Raw genomic sequence first — 22,243 nt, 5'->3', positions numbered from 1 at the left:
TATTTTATAGTTTTCAGAATACAGATCTTTTATCTCTTTGGCTAGGTTTATTCCAAAGTATCTTAAGGTTTTTGGTGCAGTCGTAAGTGGGATTTATTTCTTGATTTCTCCTGCTGCTCGCTATTGGTGTATAGAAATGCAACTGATTTCTGGATATTGAATGTGTCCTGTGACTTTAGTGAATTCGTTTATCAGTTCTAGCAATTATTTTGTGAAGTCTTTGGATTTTCTGCAAATGTCATCTGCAAATAGTAAAAGTTTGACTTCTTCCTTGCTGATTTGGATGACTTTTCTTTGTGTTGTCTGATTGCTGAGGCTAAGACTTCCAGTACTGTGTTAAATAAAGAGTGGGCATCCCTGTGTTGTTCCTGACAATAGAGGAAGAGCTCTGTTTTTCCCCACTGAGGATGGGTTTTTCATATGTGACCTTTATTATGTTGAGGTATGTTCCCTTTTTCTCTACTTTTTTGAGGATTTCTGTCATGAATGGATGTTGTACTTTGCCAAATACTTCTGCATCCATTGAGAGGATCATATGGTTCTTTTCTTTTCTTAATGTGGTATATCACATTGATTGATTAGTGAATATTGAACCACCCTCGCAAACCAGGAATAAATCCCACTTGATCATGGTGAATGATTATTTTAATGTACTATTGGATTGATTTGCTAGTATTTTGTTTAGAATTTTTGCATCTGTGTTCATCAGGGATATTGGCCTATAATTATCTTTGTTTTAGTGGGGTCTCTGTCTGATTTTGGACTCAGTATAATGTTGGCCTCTAGAATGACTTTGGAAGTTTTTCTTCCATGTCTACTTTCTGGAATAGTTTGAAAGAATAGGTATTAACTCCTATCTATCTATTATCTATCTATCTATCTATCTATCTATCTATCTATCTATCATCTAGCTAGCTAGCTATAATTAATTTTATTTATTTTTAAAGATCTTATTTTTAAGTAATCTCTACACCCAACATGGGGCTCAAACTCATAACCTCAAATTCAAGAGTCACATGCTCCACTGACTGAGCCAGATACATGCCCCAGCATTGACTCTTCTTCAAATGTTTGGAAGAATTCCCCTGTGAGGTCATCTGGTCCTGGACTTTTGTTTGTTGGGAGATTTTTGATTACTGATTCAATTTCTTTGCTAGTTATTGATCTGTTCATATTTTCTATCTCTTCCTGTTTCAGTTTTTGTAATTTATATGTTTCTAGGAATTTATCCATTTCTTCTACATTGCCCAATATGTTGACATATAATTTTTCATAATATTCTCTTATAATTGTTCAGATCTCTGTGGTGTTGGTTGTTGTTTCTGCTCTCTCATTTGTGATCTTTTCTTTTTGATAAGTCTGGCTAGGAGGTTATCAATTTTATTTTTTCAAAGAATCAGCTCCTGGTTTCATTGATCTGTTCTGTTGTTTTTTTTTTTTTAAGTAGTTTCGTTATCATTTATTTCTGCTCTAATCTTTATTATTTCCCTTATTCTGCTGGTTTTAGGCTTCATTTGGTGCTTTTTTTCTAGCTTCTTTAGTTGTAAGTTTAGGTTATTTGAGATTTTTCTTGCTTATTGATGTAGGACTGTATTGCTATATGCTTCCCTCTTATGACCCCCTTGCTGCAACCCTTAGGACCATCGTGTTTTCATTTTCATTTGTGTCCATGTATTTTTTTTTATTTCTTCTTTAATTTCCTAGAGCATTCATTCTTTAGTAGCATGTTGTTTAAGCTCCATGTATGTGTGGTCTTTCCAATTTTTTTTGTGGTTGACTTCAATTTTCATAACATTGTGGTCAGAAAATACGCATGGTATCATCTCCATCTTTTTGTCCTTGTTGAAGTCTGATTTTTGACTTAGTATGTGATCTATTCTGGAGGACATCCCATGTGCACTTGAAAAGAATGTATATTATGCTGTTTTAGGATGAATTGTTCTGAATATATCTGTTAAGTCCATCTGGTTGAGTGTCTCATTCAAAGTCCTGTTTCCTTGTTGATTTTCTGTTTACATCATGTATCATTGTTGTAAGATGGCTATTGAAGTCTCCTATTATTGTATTATTATCTATGAGTTGCTTTATGTTTGTTACTAATTATTTAACATATTTGGATGCTCTCAAGTTGGTAGCATAAATATTTACAATTGTTAGAATCTTGTTGGATATTCCCCTTTATTATGATATAGTGCGCTTCTTCATCTCTTATTATATAGTCTTTGTTTTAAAATCTAGTTTGTCTGATGTAAGTATTACTACTCTGGCTTTCTTTTGACATCCACTTGAATGGTAAGTGTTTCTCTATGCCCTCACTTTCAATCTGCAGGTGTCTTTAGGTCTAAAATGTGTCTCTTGTAGGCAGTATATAGATGGGTCTTGTTTTCTATCCAATATGATACCCTTGTCTTTTAATTTGAACATTTAGTCCATTTACATTGAGTAATTATTGGTAGATGTGTATTTAGTGCCATTTTATTACTTGTTGTTTTGTTGTTTCTGGAGATTTTCTTTGTTCTTTTCTAGTCTTTGTCACTCTTGGTCTTTCCTTCCCATTCAATTAGTCCGCTTTAATATTTCTTGTAGGACTGGTTTAGTGGTCAAGAACTCCTTTAGTTTTTGTTTTTCTGGGAAACTATCTCTCCTTCTATTCTGAATAATAGACTTCCTGGATCGAGTATTCTTGGCTATAGATTTCCCCCATTCAGCATGTTGGATATATCATGCCACTCACTTCTGGCTTTCCTAGTTTCTATGGAGAGATCTGCACCTAGCCTTATGGGTCCTTCCTTGTAAGTTAGGGACTTCTTTTGTCTTGCTGCTTTAGGATCTTTTCTTTATCACTATATTTTGAAAATTTAAGTATGATATGTCTTGGTGTTGGCCTGCTTTTGTTGATCACGATGGGAGTTCTCTGTGCATCCTGGATTTGGATATCTGTTTCCTCCCCCAAATTAGGGAAGTTTTCTGCTATTATTTTTTCAAATAAACCTTCTGCCCCCCTTTTCTGTCTTGTTCTGGGACTCCTATGATACAAATGTTATTATGCTTGATGGAGTCAGAGTTCCCTTACTCTACTCTTGTGATCCATCATTCTTCTTTCTCTCTTTTGTTCAGCTTTATTATTTTTCATAATTCTATCTTCTATATTACTTATTCATTCCTCCACTTCTTCCATGCTTGTATTTATTATGTCCATCTGTTTTGAATCTCAGCTATTGCATTTTTCTTTTCTGTTTTAATTCTATCTCTGCAGTAAGGGTCTCTCTGATGTTTTCCATGCTTTTCTCAAGCCCAGCAAGTATTCTTATGATTGTTGCTTTAAATTCTCCATCAGGCATATTACTTATATCTGTTTCACTTAGATCCTTGGCCCTGACATTTTCTTGTTCTTTCTTTTGGGATGAATTCCTCCATTGTGGCATTTTGTGTTTCTTGCTCCTGAGAATGATGTCTTTATAAAGAAGGGGTCATATAGTGTCCAGGGCCTGGTGCTTCAGAGAATGTCTGATGTGTGCTGTGTGCACTCTGCTGATGTGTTTTGGCAGCCTGTTCCTCAGGTCAGTCATATGCAGAGGTTCTTCTTGCCGGGAGTGGGTATTTTTGGACCTTGGCCAGAGTATGATGAGTTTTAACTAGGGGTACTATGGTCTCCTTGTTAAATGAGACCTGATGATAATTCCACTAGAACTGAAGCTTGTAGAACTCTATGGTGGTAGGCAAGGTGCATGCATGGTTTGTTCTATTCTTCTGGAGAAGGGGCCTGCTGCTCTAGTCCCTAGGCACATTTGCCTGAAAAAAAGCAGTATCAGCAGAGCACAGCAGGGCAGGACTTGCTGTAAGCCAGTTAGGCAACCAGTGTTGGTGTTGTGCTGTTTATTGAAGTTGGTTGATGCTGAGGGGTGGGGAAGGGAAATGGCACCAGCCAGCTGCTTTGTCCCCTAGAGGGGAGCCCATGCTTCTTGCTCTCAGGGAAGCACTCCCAGAAGAGTGAATAATTTCCCCTCCTGCATCCCAGGCATTTTTCAGATCATTGTTTTCATGCTGTCTGTCTCTGGGTTGCTTGCCCACCTGAAGCAGAACAGTGCACTTTGGGCTCTATCCCAGCCAAGCCTGGTGACTTTATAACTCCAAACTTTAGGGTCCTTGAAGGGCAGGGATACTTGCACTAGTCTTCTGGGGGTGGGTCTCACCATGCTGCAACTGATGCAGGTTTGACCAACAAGGGCAGTGGCACTCAAGTTCAGGGGTATGGGATTTGGAACAAAGCAGACTAAACAGCCAGTATCTGGGTTTAATGGTCCTCAGCAGGTCTCTGCACCTATTCTGAGGGGCAGGGGAGGGAAATGGTGCCCCCCTCATTCTTTGGTCCCAGGAGAGGCTTCTCTGTGAATGCTACCTCTCACAGATGCACTCCAAGCAGAGCAAACATTCTCTTCCCCCGCACCTTAGGAGATCTTCAGATCATGCCCTCTGCCCTGAGGTTGCTTGCATGCCTTCTCTCCTGGAGCAGGGCAACACCTTCAGTGATCTATCCCAGCCAAACCTGCTGACGTCTGAAACTCCAGTCTTTGACCCCAGTGGTTGCAAAAACTCATGAAAATATCAGTGCCTCTCGTTTTCCCAGCCACTGGCTTTGGGGAGGTGTTCTCCTTATGCATATCCCTGTGCACTCCATTCTGTCTTGCCTTTCTCCTCGACCAGGGCTCCCTCCCCTCCGCAGCACTTACAATTTGTTTCTTCTCCCACTTCCTTCCTGTGGCTGACCTCTTCTGTCTAGTTGTGCAGTTTGTTCTGTCAGTCCTCAGGTCAATCTTAGATATTCAGCATTATTTGATAGTTATCTAGCTGTGTTTGAGGATGAGCCAAGCCTAGGGTCCTCCTCCTATGCCGTCATCTAGCTCCCACCAGAAGTCAGCGGTTTTAGAAGAGGATAATGCATCTCAAAGGGGGTTTAGTCCAGAAATGTAGAGATAACTTAACATTTGAACATCAGTTAATGTAATTCATACTACATTGAGAAAAGGGATAAAAAGCACAATAATAATCTTGATTGATGTAGAAAAAGTACTCAATAAAACTTAACATGTAACTCAATAGTGGTAAAAATTATCCATAAATTAGCAATAGATGGTAATTTAGTAATAAACAGACACCATACTTAATACTGAAAAGATGAAAGCATTCCCTCAGAAATCAAGAAAGGATGCTTGCTGTCATCATTTTTATTCAGCATGGTACTGGAGGTCATAGCTAATGCAACAAGGAAAGAAAAGGAAATAAGAGATATATATATATTAGAAATGAGGAAGTTATCACTATTGACAGGTTACATAAATATAATTGCAGAAAACCTTAAAATTCTACAAACCATTAAAAAGGAATTGAACAAGGTTGCCAGATGCAAGGAAAATATTATAAATTGATCTCTATACAGTAAGAACATAGAAAATGAGAAACATTTTAATACATTTTAAAAATCAGATACTAGGAATAAATCCAGTGAAAAATATGCAATACCTCTACGCATAGAACTATAAAACATTCAACCATTAAACATGAATATATATTCATGGAATGGAGGAATTCATAAGATATGGTAGTGACCCCAGATTTTCTCATGGAAAGGTAGGAGTCTATGTCACCTTCTCTTTGAGAGGGCTTATAACTGCTTCAACCAATGAAGTACAGCAGAAGTGACACTGTAACTTCAAAGGTTAGATCATAAAAGGTCATGCAGCTTTCTCCTGTTCTCTTGGAACACTGCTCCCCAGATGCTCCCTCTTAGAGCTGAGCTGCCATATTGTGAGAAGCTCAAGTCACATAGGAAGTCTTTTAATAAGTGCTCTAGTAGACAATACTTGTCCAGATGCCAACATCTGAGTGAAGAAACCTCCTGATGGTTTAAGCCTCCAGTCCCTAGTTGCCCCCAACTGAGGCCTAAGTATCATGGAATAGATAAGCCATCCCTACTGTGCCCCATCCCAAATCCTTACCAACAGAATCCATGAGCATAATAAAAAAGGTTTTTCCTTTACACTACTTAATTTGGGGTTATTTGTCATTCAACAATAAATAACCAGAAAAGCTGTCTTTACTAAAACCTCTCTATAGATTCAATACAATCCCAATTAAAATCTCAGCAGAAGTGGAAAAGCTGACCCTGAGATGCATTTGGAATCACAAGGGACATGAAGAGTCAAACCATCACAAAAGAACAAATTTGGAAGACCCATAATTCCTGATTTCAGAAGTTACTACAAAGCTACAGTAATTAATATAGTATGGTACTAACATAAAGCATGTAGATCTGTAGAATATAGAGTCCAGAAATAAACCTGTGTCTAGTTGATTTTCAACAAGAGTACCATGACCATTCAAAGGGAAAGAAAAGTCTTTTCAACAAACGGTGCAGGCCTGATCTTTAGAAGGGCTTGCTTACAAGATTGACCCTCAGCAGGCATCTAGAACTTGGTTTTGAAATTTTCTTTATGTGCAAAGGTTGTATAGGCTGTGCTAGCCTGATAAGACTGTTTAAAAAAACAATATGATTTATGGTGAATACTTGCTTTTCTTTTGGGAGATTAGGATTTTGGAGGGCAAAATGTGCCTATATGATTTAGTCTCCAATAAAAACCCTGGACTTTGAATTTTAAACAGGTTTCCCTGGGGAGAAACAGTGTGCCCAGATTAATGCATTGTTGGAGGGAGTGCACTCAATGTGGCCCCTTCAAGGACAGCATAGGAAGCCTGCACATGGATTCATCTAGACTCTAGTCTTTTCCTCTTTCTGATCCAGCTGTGTATCTTCACTGTGTCACTATAATAAATTTTAGGTAGGAGTATGATCACATGCTTAGTCTTATGAATTACATTGACACGTTGAATGTGTGGGTGCTCACGGGACTGCTAAAATGAGTGGGTCAGAAGTGCTAACACAAGTGGTGTCACAACTGTTTCTCATAATATGTATATTAAGAATTTACAATACTGTATTTCATACACAGCTCATCGTGATCCTTTGCACTAAAGAGATCGTCACACAAATAAATTATATGGGGAAAGCATAACTCAGAATAATAAAGGCAACTTCCTCCTGAGGTAAAAAAGGCACATCCCTTCATCTACAAGTAGAACCTAATAGAGTGCTAAAGTAAGTTTTTAAAGAAATATATCTTATTGTATAAAAATGCCTCCAAATGCTAATAGTTTTAGGTGAATATTCCCTCCTCCTATTCATTTATAATTTAAAACTACATTCTTATATATAACAGGATAATGGCAGCAGAAATTTAAATGTAATATAATACAACTAAGTGATTTAACACTTAGGTTGTCCTGAAGATACTTTTACACTAGATTATTTCTACAACCAAAAACATCAGCTGTCCACAAATTTTAATTGTCACTACTACTGAAAAAACTGGTGAAAGCACATCAATTGTGTAGGAAGTTTGCCAACATCACTCAACGCACACACACACACACTAGTTATCTATACATAGCAATTTTTACAAGTGAAATCAGATGAATCTTCTCTCATCTGTGCAACTATTAGAACTATTAGAGAAGCACTATTAAAAAAATGAGAACGGGGCACCTGGGTGGCTCAGTCGGTTGAGCAACTGATTTCTGCTCAGGTTATGACCTCACAGTTCGTGGGTTCGAGCCCCGCGTCAGGCTGTGCTGACAGCTCAAAGCCTGGAGCCTACTTTGGATTCTGTGTCTCCCTCTGTTCCTCCCCTGCTCGTTCTCTGTCTCTCAAAAATAGATAAACGTTAAAAAAAAAAAGAGAGAGAACTTTAGGGGTGTTTGGTGGCTCAGTCGGTTAAGTGTCAGACTTCAGCTCAGGTCATGATCTCCCGGCTTTTGAGTTCGAGCCCGTGTAGGGTCTATTCTGACGGCTCAGAGCCTGGAGCCTGCTTGGATTCTGTCTCCCTCTCTCTGCCCCTCCCCCACTCACACTCTGTCTCTCTCAAATTAAATAAACATAATAAAAAAAAATTTTTTTTAATGAGAACTTTCACAAATGACCTGCATTATCCTTTAGGGCTAATGAATTGCATTTAAGCCTCTGTTTTAAGCAAACATTTTTTGAAAATCCTACTTTGATAGAGTAGGATACTCTATCAAACCAACAATCTCTTTTATGACCAACAATCTCTTTTAATCTAAGAGGAAAATTAATATCCCCAATCTTTCCATCTTAAAAATACAGAACTGTGAGAGCAGGATCCTGCATAACATCAATGACTGAATCATATACAAAGATAAACAGATCACTGTGATAAAGTAATAAAAGAAATGAAAAACAACGTGACATTTTTTTCAAGTTTTTTTAAAAGTTACTCTTTTGAATATTAACTTTCAGGGTTCCTCTTGTTTCTGTGTTTCTTTCTCACCTGATGCCTTATGATCCTTTGCAATTTATAAGTAGTTGATCTACAAAGTAAATTTTTCACTTTCCTTAAATAGTTTAAGGATGGGGGCAAGGGGATAACTTAAAGCAAAAATGAATAATCATATATGGTTTACATAGGTAGGTGTAAAGCCTGTACCGCAGGAACCACATGCTTTTTAGTTGGGGGATGCAAGTCAGGTTACCCTTACAACTTGTATTACTGATTTACTATATGTGGCAGTTACAAGTGTCCAGAATCCAATTTGAATATGGTTTCCAACTGTCTTGGACCACCCAAGACTTCAAAAGGTTAAAATCCTAAATCTCCAAAGACTATTCATTTTCCTCACTCCAAAGCAGTCCCTAAATTAATGGTTAATCCATGGAGGAAGTTCCCTGCTTTGAACTTGCAGTTGTACAAGGTAATTGATGCACTCTTTGTCAGAATTAAGCAAAAACAACATAACCAAAATGGTGACCTGGCTAATCATTATGTCACTGTTGAACTCTTAAGGTTTTTATTTAATTATGGTAACTTGTGTTCACTCTTCCAGAATCTGGTCGTATAATTCAGATGTAAGCAAAGGCAAACAAGAGTTAGACGACTTTCAAAAACTTTAATAAAGAAAAAAAAAGCCACTTCCAAAAATAAATGCCACACAAATCAAAGTTTTAAAAAAGTGGAAGATATTCAAGAAACAAAATCCTTTACTATCAAAATACACTAAATACTGAAATCTAATGATGTTGAGTGTTCAAATTCTGGGTGAATGTAGCTTATAATCATATAGGTAGTAAAGCAGTGTTTTTCATGATATGTCTGTTTCAAGACATTACTTAATAGTACTTTTTAAGCCTCTATTTTCTTAAACATCCACTTCACAATTCATTTAATTATTTTTACATTCATTTATAAAAACACATTTTCTAACAACAGGTTATTTTGTGCTTTAATAATAATGATCCATGATAAAATACTTAAGTGATTTAAATGCTTCGCTAATGACTACATCAATCACAGATTCTTGTACACTTACACAGCTACTGCAATAATCCAAAGAGCTACAACTCTTCTTAAAAATGACACCCACTCAAGTTTGGTAAGCATGCTAAATAATTAGAAATGTATTTTTTTCAAGTTAAAACATTAAACTTTCTAGCTTTCTTTAAAATCTGCAAAGATAACCTGTTTATTTAAATCACTTTTTAACTGGAAATTTATAAAAACAGAGGAAAGCATCATTTTAGAATTTTCTTTATAACATCTTTAGTAAAAAATGGATGTCCTCTTTCAAACTGTGATGACACCAAATGATAAAAATTCTAGCTTTTAAAATGTTAAGAAATACAATGTCCATTTCATCTAGAGGGGCATTTTAATGAATTAAACTAATGTATTTTTCAGGTCTATACTTTCGTCAATGTGGGTGACACTGCCTTATACTCATCACAGTACTTTAGTAAATAATCCATTTAAACTGTGATCCAAGACAAACCTCAGCGTATTCTAAATTCTCTTCTATAACAAGGGACCAATGTATATCATCCTCTAGACTTTTAATACAGTAAACAGATACAAACCTAAAGAAATAGAATTTTTAAAATCAATGGCAATTAATGCTAAACACAACAGACCTCATTCCCACAATTTGGAATTAATTTTCATGCAAAATTTTATAGTTTTTATCCTTACTTATAGATAATTTATTTATTTAAGTAATCAAGACAAATAGTAGAAAAAGCATTTTATTTATATGGAAAAAGCTACATTAATATCTGTAAAAGATGTCAATATAATATTGCCTATACAGAAAAAAAAATTCAAATGTGAATAGCAACAAATAAAAGTTACACATCTTCCTAGTTAGCAGTGCAATTAATTCACATTGCAATAAAGTTAAGTCAAGTATAACAAAATCAAAACAAGTGTTTCTCCATAATCAGGATACTGAGAATTGCAGTGTAAAGATCATTTCAGGTTTAAGAAATCTGCACTCAATCTACAGAATACCCTAAAACAAGGGAGACAGACAGTTAATTCATTTAATTACCAGTTGTTGGGTTTTTTCAATACTGTTCACAGGAAAAAGGTAACGAGTTTAGGTACGTGTACATAGAATATATTTAGTCTATACAGTAAAAAAATACAAATTATAAAGTGAGCTAACAAAGAATGAAATCTGAATACAGATTTATAAAACTGATAACATCTTAGACAACACATACAGTATTTCTCATGTAAAAACATCTAGTTTCAGCAAAAAATAATTTGGTTGCTTTTCAGATGCACTGCAGATCTTGTAAGCTGAAGATGCAGATGTCCAAGTATCTTAAAAACCATAATAAATGTCTTTCTCAATGCATACAAAATGACAAATGCTCTCATCACAGTCTTAAGGGTATTTTTGGAAGTCTGTCTTGCTTCAGAAATACATGTAAAATGGATAAAAATCAAAGATTTCATGGTACAATGAAACAGTAAACAGTGCTCAATTTACTGCTAATGTTGAAAAAAACCTAGATTTTACAGTACTCTGGTATATATGAAAATTTTTTTTGTTTTTACATTGCATATTTCTGAGTCCATTCTCTTGCATGTCTGTTGTATCTGTGGGCATACAAAAGGGATACAGTAAAAACATACAAATTGAACCTTTTAGAAGACCTATTTTATATAAAACTGTATATTCTACCATCTTATACTTAATTGCAATAATCGTTCATATGCCAATTATTGGGTCAATGTTAGACCATACATTAAATAAAACAGAAAACAAGTGATTTTTTAACTGATGGATTTCTCTACAACCAATATAAAAAAATACCTAAGTTATAAACAAAAAAATGAAGAAACCAATTTCTAACAAATCTATAAAAGCCAACCCTGAATGGGCATTAATCTGTAAACTGTAAATGAATCAATGGTACCAGCAAAATGAGGCAGCTTGAAAATTAGGTCAGGGTGGAGGCAGTTAGGGACATCTTCTCTTCTGGGGAGAAGATAAGGAATATAGTATTCAATGCTTTCCAATTATCAAATACTTTTATTTTAAATTTATTACCTAGAACTATGTATAGTTCTTTCTATCAAAAAACATGACATATCATGCAAATATAAACATGTACTATTAAATAGTAAAGGATTAAACACTATGTAGGAAGGAACAATATTTTTGTAAAAATATTTTTAAAAGATTTAAAAAAGATTTTTAAAAAATTTTAAAAGGAACAATATCTTCCATTGGAAAGATAATAAGCACAATTAAATGGACATAAATATATTAATAATACTTATGTTTTGGCAGACTACCTAGAAATACTTCTAAGCAGAAACTAATATAAGTAAACACTTACTTTTCTTTGTCTGATTTATAGATTTGTGCAATATCTGGTACTAAGGGGTCATCGGGATTAGGATCACAAAGTAGAGAACATATGGACAATAAAACTAGATTGAAAAGAGAACATCACATTAGATAATGATCTATTTTATACAATCACATGTATGAAAATGACTTTACTGAATACAGACAATGAACTTACAAAGAAAACAAAATAAAATAAACATATTAAATTACATTTTAGATTATCTTTGGTTAGGAGCAAGTATTTTTAATATTTAAAATTATAAAATTACCATACAATGTATATAATAAAAAATTACTAAAACTTTTGAAGTTTTAAATTCTATTTGAATTTCTACTTATTTAAAAAATGTGCATCTCTAAAGTAACTATTAACAACATTTAAACTCAAGAGTTCTCTACAAAAATATTTTTAGGTAATACGTATACACCCCAAATATGGTACCTAATCAAAACATTGTTAGAACGTATCCTAACTTCAGATATTTCTTAGAGATATTTTTGTATTTTAATGAGAAAATTATCTAATGCAGAAGATCTATGTTCTAATCAATTCAAATTAAAGCAATCAAATTACAGTTAACAGTCCAAAAACCATTTCGGACTCATGTTTATGCACTTTTTTACTTTGACTTGGTGCTATAGTTTGCCTACCAAGAAGAAACATTTGTCAGATTTTTTAATGAATCTTTTATTCCATACACATTTGTATCATTCATTTAAACATAATGTGAACAGTTATCAACACATAGCTTGTATAGTATATTAAAATATAAGTGAAAATTGAAAAAGTAGTTGTTTACTGCCATGTCAGAATACAAATTCAAACAGCTACATTTAAAAAAAAATCTAAGTATCTGAAAAAGTAAGGAACAAGGACTCTGGTTCCTCATTTGTCTGCTTCAATTGCATGCTATCACTTCTGAGGGGGTACAAGGAGTCTTTGGAACAATATTTCATCTTCACCCACCTCTATGTTCCTTTACCTTTTCCTACTCTTACAAATCCACAAGTGAATGTATAAAGCAGAAGTAATTCTTAAATGATACAGACAAGGGGTTGCTCAGGGCTAATGAGAAAACTAATATTTTATTCATCTTCCTTATCTGCCCAGTGAAATTTTATGCCTTGTATATTAAACCAATAGGGTAGATTATCTGGGCCCACATCCCTAGAAAGTTTCCATACTAAACTCATGATAAAAAGCAAAATAAACCATTTAAAATATTAAAAAGTGAAAAATGCACAAATGAGCAAAAGTATAAGCTACCCTATAAAATAACCAAGAGGGAAGTTCTTCATTCCCCACTCTTGCTGTCAAGAGCCAGGTGCCCTGATGTCACGATCATGCACACAAATCAAATGTTTTAAGATAAGGAAAAAGTTAGTAATAGTTAACATTCATTTGAGTGCTTACTATGTGCCAGATGCATAGTGACCTTATATGGTAATACTATTATAATCCCCATTTTACAGATGAGGAAACTGAGGCTATTAGAAATTCTTCTTAAAGGATAGTTTCCAGAAGCCAACCATACTAATTAATATTTATAAAAAGCTGCAAGAGTTAGGAGATAAATGCTTAACATCTGGCAGTCTGCCATTTCTTTTATATGTGTAAGTACTTAAGCACTTATGCCAAATGAATTTCATTTTGTGATACCATTCCAGGAAAAGAGTATATTAATTTGAATAACCCTTCAACAGAAAATTTTTCCCACATCTACTGCATAACAGTTACACTATGTGAGATTTTTTAAAAAGACACTAGAATCGACATGAACATTTTAAACAAATATTTTAGGTCAGAAAAGCTGCCAGTCATAATAACTAGCTGACCTGAAGGGCTACTACTTACCTAATATTTGAAATAATTATGGCTGTGGATGCTGCTTCCTATAATCCTTATCACTTTTATAAAAAATAAGTTAAACATTCAGGTAGCATTTATTTAAAAGACATTTTAAATGACCATAGATTCCTCCCCTGAATCCTTCAAGAGAAGTAAGTTTTCCTGAATTTTAAAAAAATTTTACAAAAAGGGAAAACTACCAAATTACTTCAGGGGCAGATGCTTCTAACTCAAAACAATATTTTGAACAGTCAGGTTCTCTTCTGCTAGAGAAACAAGACATGAATTAAGAGGACTGGCACAGCAAATAGTATTGGCTAATAACAAAAAGGCTTCAGATAGTCTAGGGTACATATCTGATAATTTAGCAAAGAACAAAACTATATATCTGTGAAAGATGAGAATCCGCAGGGATTATGTTATCAGTCATTACAATAATGTTATTGATTATTCAAAGTTTAGACTAACATGCTAAATGTAGTGCATTATTCTAAAGAGTGAAATGTGTCATTCATTTTAAATCAGTTATCAGCCTAATCAGGTATTTCCTAGATGAAGTAAAAGATACAAAGCTTTACTCATTACATCAACAATCCCACATAATAAATGAGGCAGCTGGTCCCAAAATCTTATTTTTACTCTATCTCTGTCTCTCTCTTTAAAGCCCAAACTAAAGGGGCAAAATGTCAACAGGCTTATCCAAATTTCTAGCTCTAACATTTAAGATTTCTCTCATTTTATCATTTATATTTGCCCATCAACCCCTCCCCATAAGTTAACTGCTAAAAGCAAAAGAGTAATAGAAGAACTAGGTAAGAAAAGCAAAATCAAAGCAGGAGAAAACACAGATTATTTTTTTTTTTAACTTTAGTCCCTGAATACTTCTGCTAATACTTCCCTAAATATTTAGTCCCTAAATATTTTTTCTGTCTCACTGTTATCAGCTGTTATAAATCTGATAAATGAAATTACCTTTTGATACAGTCAGAGCTGGTGACCATTGTGACCTCAGGATATCAAGACAAATACTTCCATTACTGTTTATGTTTGGATGGTAAATTTTTGTTGTGAAAGCAATCTAAAAACAAAACAAAAATGTGACAATCCATGATCTATGAACAAAGAGAACCAATTTGCTCTAGAATTTTATATGACCTTAGAGGAGAAATGTATTCAACACAAATTGAGCATCTACTTTGTGCATACATAGCTACTGGGAGTATGAAAGCAAAAAGAGTCAGTATCCCCTTTCCCTGCCCCCCCCCCCCCGGGGAATTGAAAACTATTTTTGGAATATAATAAATAAGCCTATAATAGCTGGTATGACTGGCTGAGTAGTACCTGAATAATTAACCATGGCTTCCATCATCCCTCAAAGTAATCCTTTTCTTAATTTGAAAATCACTGATACTTACAAGTGATGCCTGGATCTACAAATAGAGTGCTGACATCGTTCCAGAGGGAAGTTGAGGGGCCTCAGCCTGTTACTTATCCTAAGGAATCTGCTAACAATTCTTCCACAAGAGTTATTGTTATATTGTTTCATAAATATAATGTTAATCAGGTGTTCTTAAAAATATAAAATAATTATTTCAAGTGACAGAATTTGTTAACAAATCTGTCCCTCCTTGATGTCACCATCATTTATTTTCTCTTCAGGTCTAGTCTAAATTTAATTTAATAAGAACATGTTTTTATTTTCCCTACCATACTTAATAAAGGGGCTGTGTCATATTTACTTTTGTAGTCCCCAATGTAACAGAACATTGGAGGTGCTCAATAAATTTTTGTTGAATACTTAAGAACTGAGAAATAAGGTCAACTTTGGAAAGATAATCCTCTGAACAGAAAAGTCTGATTTTTGGGGGCACCTGGGTGGCTCAGTCGGTTGAGCGTCCGACTTCGGCTCAGGTCATGATCTCACGGTCTGTGAGTTCGAGCCCCACGTCGGGCTCTATGCTGACAGCTCAGAGCCTGGAGCCTGCTTCGGATTCTGTGTCTCCCTCTCTCTCTGCCCCTCCCCCGCTCATGCTCTGTCTCTCTCTCTCTGTCAAAAATAAACATTAAAAATAAAAATTAAAAAAAAAAAAAGTCTGATTTTAGACCATTAAAAAATTTCCCAAACTACATATATATCTAATGAGGAGGGGGAAAAAAAGGTAAAGAAGCTAATTTATAGTATATCAGATACCACCTTTTGTTTTACAGATATAGTCCAATATTTGAGTAAGAAAGCATATTTTAGATTCAGTGATTTTACAGAATAGTTTGAACATGCTAATCTACCCAAAGTCTCTGACATCATGAACATATCTTGGGGTAGAAAGTAAAATCCTTGATAAAGGAGTCACACCAATCATAAAACTAAAAATACCTTTGGTGGCTTAAAAGGATAGTCTGTCGGAAAATGTACAGTGAGAAAGAAGACTCCACCTTGATAGGCGCTATCAGGCTGAAATTACAAATATTTGCATCAGTGTTTGGTTATTATATTTATTTAATACCTAAGATGATTTCCCCCCAAATATATTTGAAAAAAAAAAATGCCATCATTTTGTCATAAGTTCAAATCATTTACCTTGAAAACAGGTTTCCCTTTGCAGGTATGAAGGAAGACAACAATCATGATGGTTAAACATAAAAATCGCACACACACAGTGGTGTGACTTACTCAAACAGGTCTGTTTGTGAGTAAAGATTTTTAAAGATCAGTATACACGCAAGGTTGCTTTGAGAAAAGAAGAATTTTCTGCAACAGTAATCAGTATGGGAAAAAAGGTTAGGGCTATGTTTACCTTTTTATTTATAAAACTTAAGTTCTGATAGTCCTATAAGAAAGGGGCAAGAATAGAGATAAACTAAAAAGACCAAGTTATAAAAAGGAAAGGCTAAGTAACACACAATGCAGACCTCCAATCTTCACTTAGTAACAGTTAAACCCTAAAATTCTATTTTGACTCCTTTATATTTAATTAAATTTATCATGTTAAACTACCACTTTGGTAATAACAGCAAGACTATCATTACTTCCTTAAGTTTCTGCATATACATTAGAGAACTGTACAGCGTAATTATTCTTACTAGTTTAATTCTAGTTCATCAAAAATTATAAGGAATGTGGAAAATTTAAGTAATTACAATCAACAGATATGGTCTGCTCAGATATTCAAATCATATTATAGAGTGGCATGTATGCATTACTAAAATAAAGGGGGGATGAGTAACATCATTTGTAACCATTTGCTACATGTGATTCACCTAAGAAATATCTGTGAAGGGCTATAATTCAAGTGGTTAGGGTGGGCCTTTTAATAATAGTATTTTGAAGGTTCTTAGTAAGCAATGAAAAACAAATACCTAGATTCTTACTGTTGTTATTTAAATAAATATGTTGCATTTTACCCTTTGGTAAGCTAACTTAATATAACAATTTAGTAATTTGAGACATTTTCCTAGGACTCCAGCTCTGAAAATTCAGTAATTTCTATTGTTTTTAAAAGTGAAACACAAAGCAATATGATTAAAACCTCTATGGTTTACTAGATACAGCTCTTTCAGGGGAGGGAAGAGAGAATGATGTTCATGGAAACATGCTACTAGTATACTCTCACCCAGAAGGTTGTCAATGCCCATTCTTATGCAATCAGTTTTTTGTGCACGAAAGAAAAGCCTGTTTCAAGTCATAACTGCCTCTTAGGTATAGAAAGAAATAATCTTAACAAAGGTGGTTAAGTGTTAAGAAAAGCCAATCATAAAATCACAGGTAATTCTGAGTTCAGTACAATACACCAAAACTAAAAACAACCAATCGTGAGGTGGCAAAGACAGATCCATTGCAATATCTCATCCGTTCTCTCACACATGCAAACAGTGAAGAAAGTTATTGTAAACTGGTGCTTGTTACTTGCAGGTATTCCATTACTGAGTTAATGAGACTCATTTCTAACCTACAAAACTTGGTGATGTGACAATAATGCTTAGTTCTGAACAACTGACTTTTGTGTTTAAAAACAGATGGGGTGCCTGGGTGGCTCAGTTGGTTAAGCGGCCGACTTTGGCTCAGGTCATGATCTCGCGGTCCGTGAGTTTGAGCCCCGCGTCGGGCTCTGTGCTGACAGCTCAGAGCCTGGAGCCTGTTACAGATTCTGTGTCTCCCTCTCTCTGACCCTCCCCCGTTCATGCTTTGTCTCTCTTTGTCTCAAAAATAAACAAACGTTAAAAAAAAAAATTTTTTTTAAAACAGATAAAGCAAACACACGGCCTGGTTGCACTATGCATGATCCATGACTGTGTAATGATCAAGGATGTGGCAAAGGAAAAATCACAGTGATCCTAGCAAGTATTTGCCACCATTGCTTTAGAAACTTATCATAAATCCTTTAACCGTATTTTTCTTCCTGAGTGATTCAGAGTACAAAAAAACTCCACCTTAGCTACAAACATCTGATCACAGGTGAAATGGCAAGAATGAAGTATGGCTGAAAGAATTAATTTCATATTTGTGAATCATACTTACAGGTCCCATAATAGTTGCTTGCCAGTGGAACACTGAAACAAACAAAGGAGTTTTGGAGTCATTAACAAGTGTTCAAACCTATATGATTAATGGTAGCAAAATCCTAGCAAGAAAGCAATGCTTACAGTCATCTCCCACAGGTCCAGCTGAACAATGAGCAGGTGGGTCGCGTTGTAGATCACTTAATTCCTGTAGCAAAGCAAAAATACTTAAGGTTAATTGTTTTTCCAGTGACACAATCATAATAATTCATGAAGACACAAACTATTGTCTTTGTATAGAATAGACACAAACTATTTACTTCAAAATAATTTTAGGCAGTTCTATTCAAAATATGAAACAGTCAATGTACTGTTACTGACTGGTAGAAGAGGATGGGAGGTATGAAATTCCTTCGTGAGATAGCTCCAAACCTTGAAAAAATTAAATTGATTACAATAGTTTTTCTCTAATATTCCTAAGACAAAAATATCTATGAGTATCTACTGTATGCAAAGTAATTTATGTAAGTGCTAGATATATAAGAATGCTATAGAGGTGTCTTGGTAGCTCAGTCTGTTAAGCATTCAACTCTTGATACCAGCTCAGGTCATGATCTCATGGTCATGAAATTGAGCCCCATCCCTGCTTGGGATTCCCTCTCTGCCCCTCCCTTGCTCATGCAAATGCTCTCTCATGTAAAAAAAAAATAAAATAAAATAAAGCGCCTATACTATAAGAATATATGAAGAACAACTTCAGTAGGTTTACAATCTACTTTGGGAGTGATGGCTGACAGCCAAATGGATATTGAAAGAACAACCTGAAGATTAAATGGAAAGAAAGGAGAGAAGTCAGGCCATATTTGAAAGCCTGGCAACATTGATTCATATGCTCCTTTCTGCTCTCAAGGAAGCAAATGAAGGATCAGGGAAATGACAGTCGGCCAGTCCTGGGTTGACATTCTAGTTCTGCCATAACTAGCATCACAAGCCTTGGAGAAATCATTTAACTTCCTTACCTTCACCCCAAATTTGAAAGGTATAAATTCAATATAAAAGATTATACATTAGGACTGAAGTACCCACTTCAAGTTTAGAAGATCAGAATGTCTTTGAGGAAGTGGCATCTAAGTTGAAAAATAAGGATGAATGGGAATTTGTTTTGGGAGAAATGAGTGACACTGTGAGGTAGAGTGGCAAAAGATGAGGCTGAAAATGTAGGCCAGGCAGACAACTGAGAACAATACACATCATACCAAGGATTGGGGGTTTTAAGAAGCTGCATGATCTGATTTGAAAGATGGCTGACTGGTCTTTGTATAGAACAGATTAGAGATGCAAAAGAGGAGAAGCTATTAGTATAGGTCAGAAAAATGAGGGCTTGGGGTGGAGAAGTAGCAATGAGATAAAAGTGGATAGAAATGAGATGTTTTGAAGAGCTTACCTCTCACAGGGTTTCATGATGAAATTACATGTATAGAGTTAAGGAGAGAGGTCACAGATATTTATCATGAAGATTAGTGGCAGCTAACATGTACTCCATGTTTTATTGTCCTAACCACTTCAGGGGGTAGGTGTTATTATGGTACCCATTTTACAGGTGAAGAATAAAGGCAAACGTTTCACTGTGTCTCTTTATAACTAGTATAGGGTAGAAGTAGGACTCAAAACCTGGCAAACTCCTAGCTTTTTAGCTTCACAAATGTAGATTCCATTACTGAGATGGAATACTAAAAGACAAGTTTGTTTGGAAAGTACACATATTGAAACAGGGATCCCTGTGGTATCAAAGGGAGATTCAGTTAATCATGCATGCAGATCTGGACTTTAAAAGAGAACTAGGTTAGAAACTGGAAAATCGTTGTCTCTACCTGGTACTTAAAACTGTTGGATTGATATAAACCTTTCCATGGGAACACATTTAAATACTGTGTTTCATCAAATCTAAGATGCCATCGAACATAAATTACATCCTTATTTTCTGTACCAACAATTAAGGAGAAATGCTACCAATTAAGATACCATCAATTATAAGATGAATCTAGATTTTAGACATGCTACAATGAAAAATATGTGCACCTTAGAATCATTGTATAATTACAGCAATGAGTTCAGTGTTCTAACAGAGACAAATATGGAAGAGGATGTGGTAGGAAAGGCCTTCCTAAGAAAGTGACATATGAGCTTAAAACTGAGCCAAATGCAAACTCTGGTCTCCTTCTTCCAAATCTTCTCCAGTATATCTTGGTACTTTCATTTTGTTTTTGTTGCTGTTATCTTCACAGCTGGTGCTATATTCTTCTTCCTGATAAGAATTTAACACAGTTAGCAGCTTCTTTGCTCCAAGTATAGTTGAACAATAAAGAGGAAGATTTCAGTCTTTGACTTAGCAAAAATGGTCAAAAAGCAAGGCTTGGAACTTCAAGTCCAGGTGCCATTACTCACTTGCCATATGATCTTGGGCAAAACATTTTTTTTTTTCCTCTCTAAACCTTAGTTTTCTTCAATGTAAAGTGGCATTTGTACCTTTATCCATAGTTTCTATAACAAACAAGAGAAATGATACATGTGAAATGTACAGCAATCCCTGACATGTAGTAAGCATTCAAGTAAATGTCACGTTAATATGGAATGGATAACTGTACAATTCTCTAGTAGCAGAATGCAATTATTGAACAGTTTAAATGACTGGGGGAGGGGTGTTCCCAAGTCACAGATCCATTTTAGATGACTGTGCTTTATTTAATAGTTTTCTAATCTGGGCTTTTAGGAGATTACTTCTGAAAATATTAATCACGTTGAGTTTTCTAAACATTAGTGTAAATGGATAAATAGGACTAGTTTGCCCTTATCTTAACTACAAAACTAGTTGTTTAGAAAATGAGTTTCCATAGTTAAAAAACTGGAAGTTATAAATAACTTCCATACAGCTTTTACAGAACTATTGTATGTGTGAATATATCAAATATACATAAATACATAAATTTATTTTGTATACTAACAACTCCATATTAATTTTATTTGTAATAGCCTTGAATCATGTTCAAATTTTAAATGTTAAACTGTTCTTCAAATCTCCTTAACATATTATAGAAAAATAAAGGTTATCTTGTTTTTGTATTTTTGTGCCCTGATTCTACCTCCTGTTAGGAGCAGTTAGAGCTCAGGACAAGAGAGAAAATCTCACAACTGAACTGTAAAGGTTACGTTCTTAAGTTGTCTATTTAAAGCTCACTTATTATAGGAAAGAAGCAGCTGACAGTACATCAAACATTCTTAACAGTGAGATTGATCATTACTTACTAATAATGACACTAATGCTTAGGTGAGGAGACTAACACATCCTAGACTTTTTAGGCGTCTAAATATCTAAGGTTCTATACCTTTCTTAAACCACATCTCTAGAAATATGCCCTGATATATTTGGAAATATATAAATGAAACTATTTTGTCTAGGTACAGACAGAACCAACAGAAAACAAAAGGCTCAAAATATACTCTCCCTCACCCAGAAAACTACAGATTCCTAAAACTGAATAAAGAAAAATGAGGAATTCTGAGACTTGCTAAGGGGGTGAAATATATAACAAACAAAAACTAAAACCAAAGAAACCAAAACCCCACCCTTTTGTTCTTAGTCTATTCAGCAGCCAGTGTACTTTTAAGATAGGACACACACACACACACACACACACACACACACAAAACAAGAACCACTTATCCTTGTTAAATTGTCTCTTCTGATTTAGTTTACTCCAAGTTTTTCAAAAACTGTCTTATTATTGATTTATAGTTTTTCTGATTTAATTGGCATTCTTACTTATCTACTTCTATCATCACAGCCACATAAATTTTCTATTAAAAATAATTTAGTGATTCTTATGTTATTTCAAAAGGAAATTCTAGGATTAGTAATCTCTTCCTTTGCTCCTCTCTCCACTGTCTCTGTAAGAATCATCACTGAATTATACAAATTGCTCAAGTCCATAAGATCCTCATGTAAGAGCCCAAACCTAACTTCACATTTCTTACTGCTCATGGAAGCCGCTCTAAAATACAGTTCACAACCCGACCCTGGCTCTGACTTCCTGAACACTTCTTCCTATTCCACCAAGTACCTCGAAATCT

General features: G+C 34.9%; 1 protein-coding gene across 3 annotated transcripts in view; it reads right to left on the bottom strand.

The window, feature by feature from the left end:
- Positions 1-10,131: 10,131 nt before the first annotated feature.
- The window catches only part of UBE2D1 (ubiquitin conjugating enzyme E2 D1), a 29,096-nt gene continuing 16,984 nt past the window's right edge, over positions 10,132-22,243 (bottom strand). Inside the window, exons 2-9 of one of the 3 annotated variants that reach the window (XM_043596370.1) lie at positions 20,561-20,656; positions 19,560-20,420; positions 18,260-18,323; positions 18,135-18,166; positions 15,993-16,070; positions 14,591-14,696; positions 11,756-11,849; positions 10,132-11,009 (exon numbers count right to left, since the gene is read on the bottom strand). In XM_043596370.1, the coding sequence (XP_043452305.1) occupies positions 10,964-11,009; positions 11,756-11,849; positions 14,591-14,696; positions 15,993-16,070; positions 18,135-18,143 (333 nt within the window). In that variant the 5' untranslated portion in view covers positions 18,144-18,166; positions 18,260-18,323; positions 19,560-20,420; positions 20,561-20,656 and the 3' untranslated portion in view covers positions 10,132-10,963. Of the gene's footprint in view, positions 11,010-11,755; positions 11,850-14,590; positions 14,697-15,992; positions 16,071-18,134; positions 18,167-18,259; positions 18,324-19,559; positions 20,657-22,243 lie in introns of all 3 variants that reach the window. The other 2 variants (XM_043596371.1, XM_043596369.1) reach the window with 2 other exon arrangements.

Source organism: Prionailurus bengalensis, chromosome D2 (assembly GCF_016509475.1).
Source record: "Prionailurus bengalensis isolate Pbe53 chromosome D2, Fcat_Pben_1.1_paternal_pri, whole genome shotgun sequence".
Taxonomy (NCBI): Eukaryota; Metazoa; Chordata; class Mammalia; order Carnivora; family Felidae; genus Prionailurus; species Prionailurus bengalensis.
Note: the sequence above shows the minus strand (reverse complement) of the source record. Positions and strands in the feature narration are given on the sequence as shown.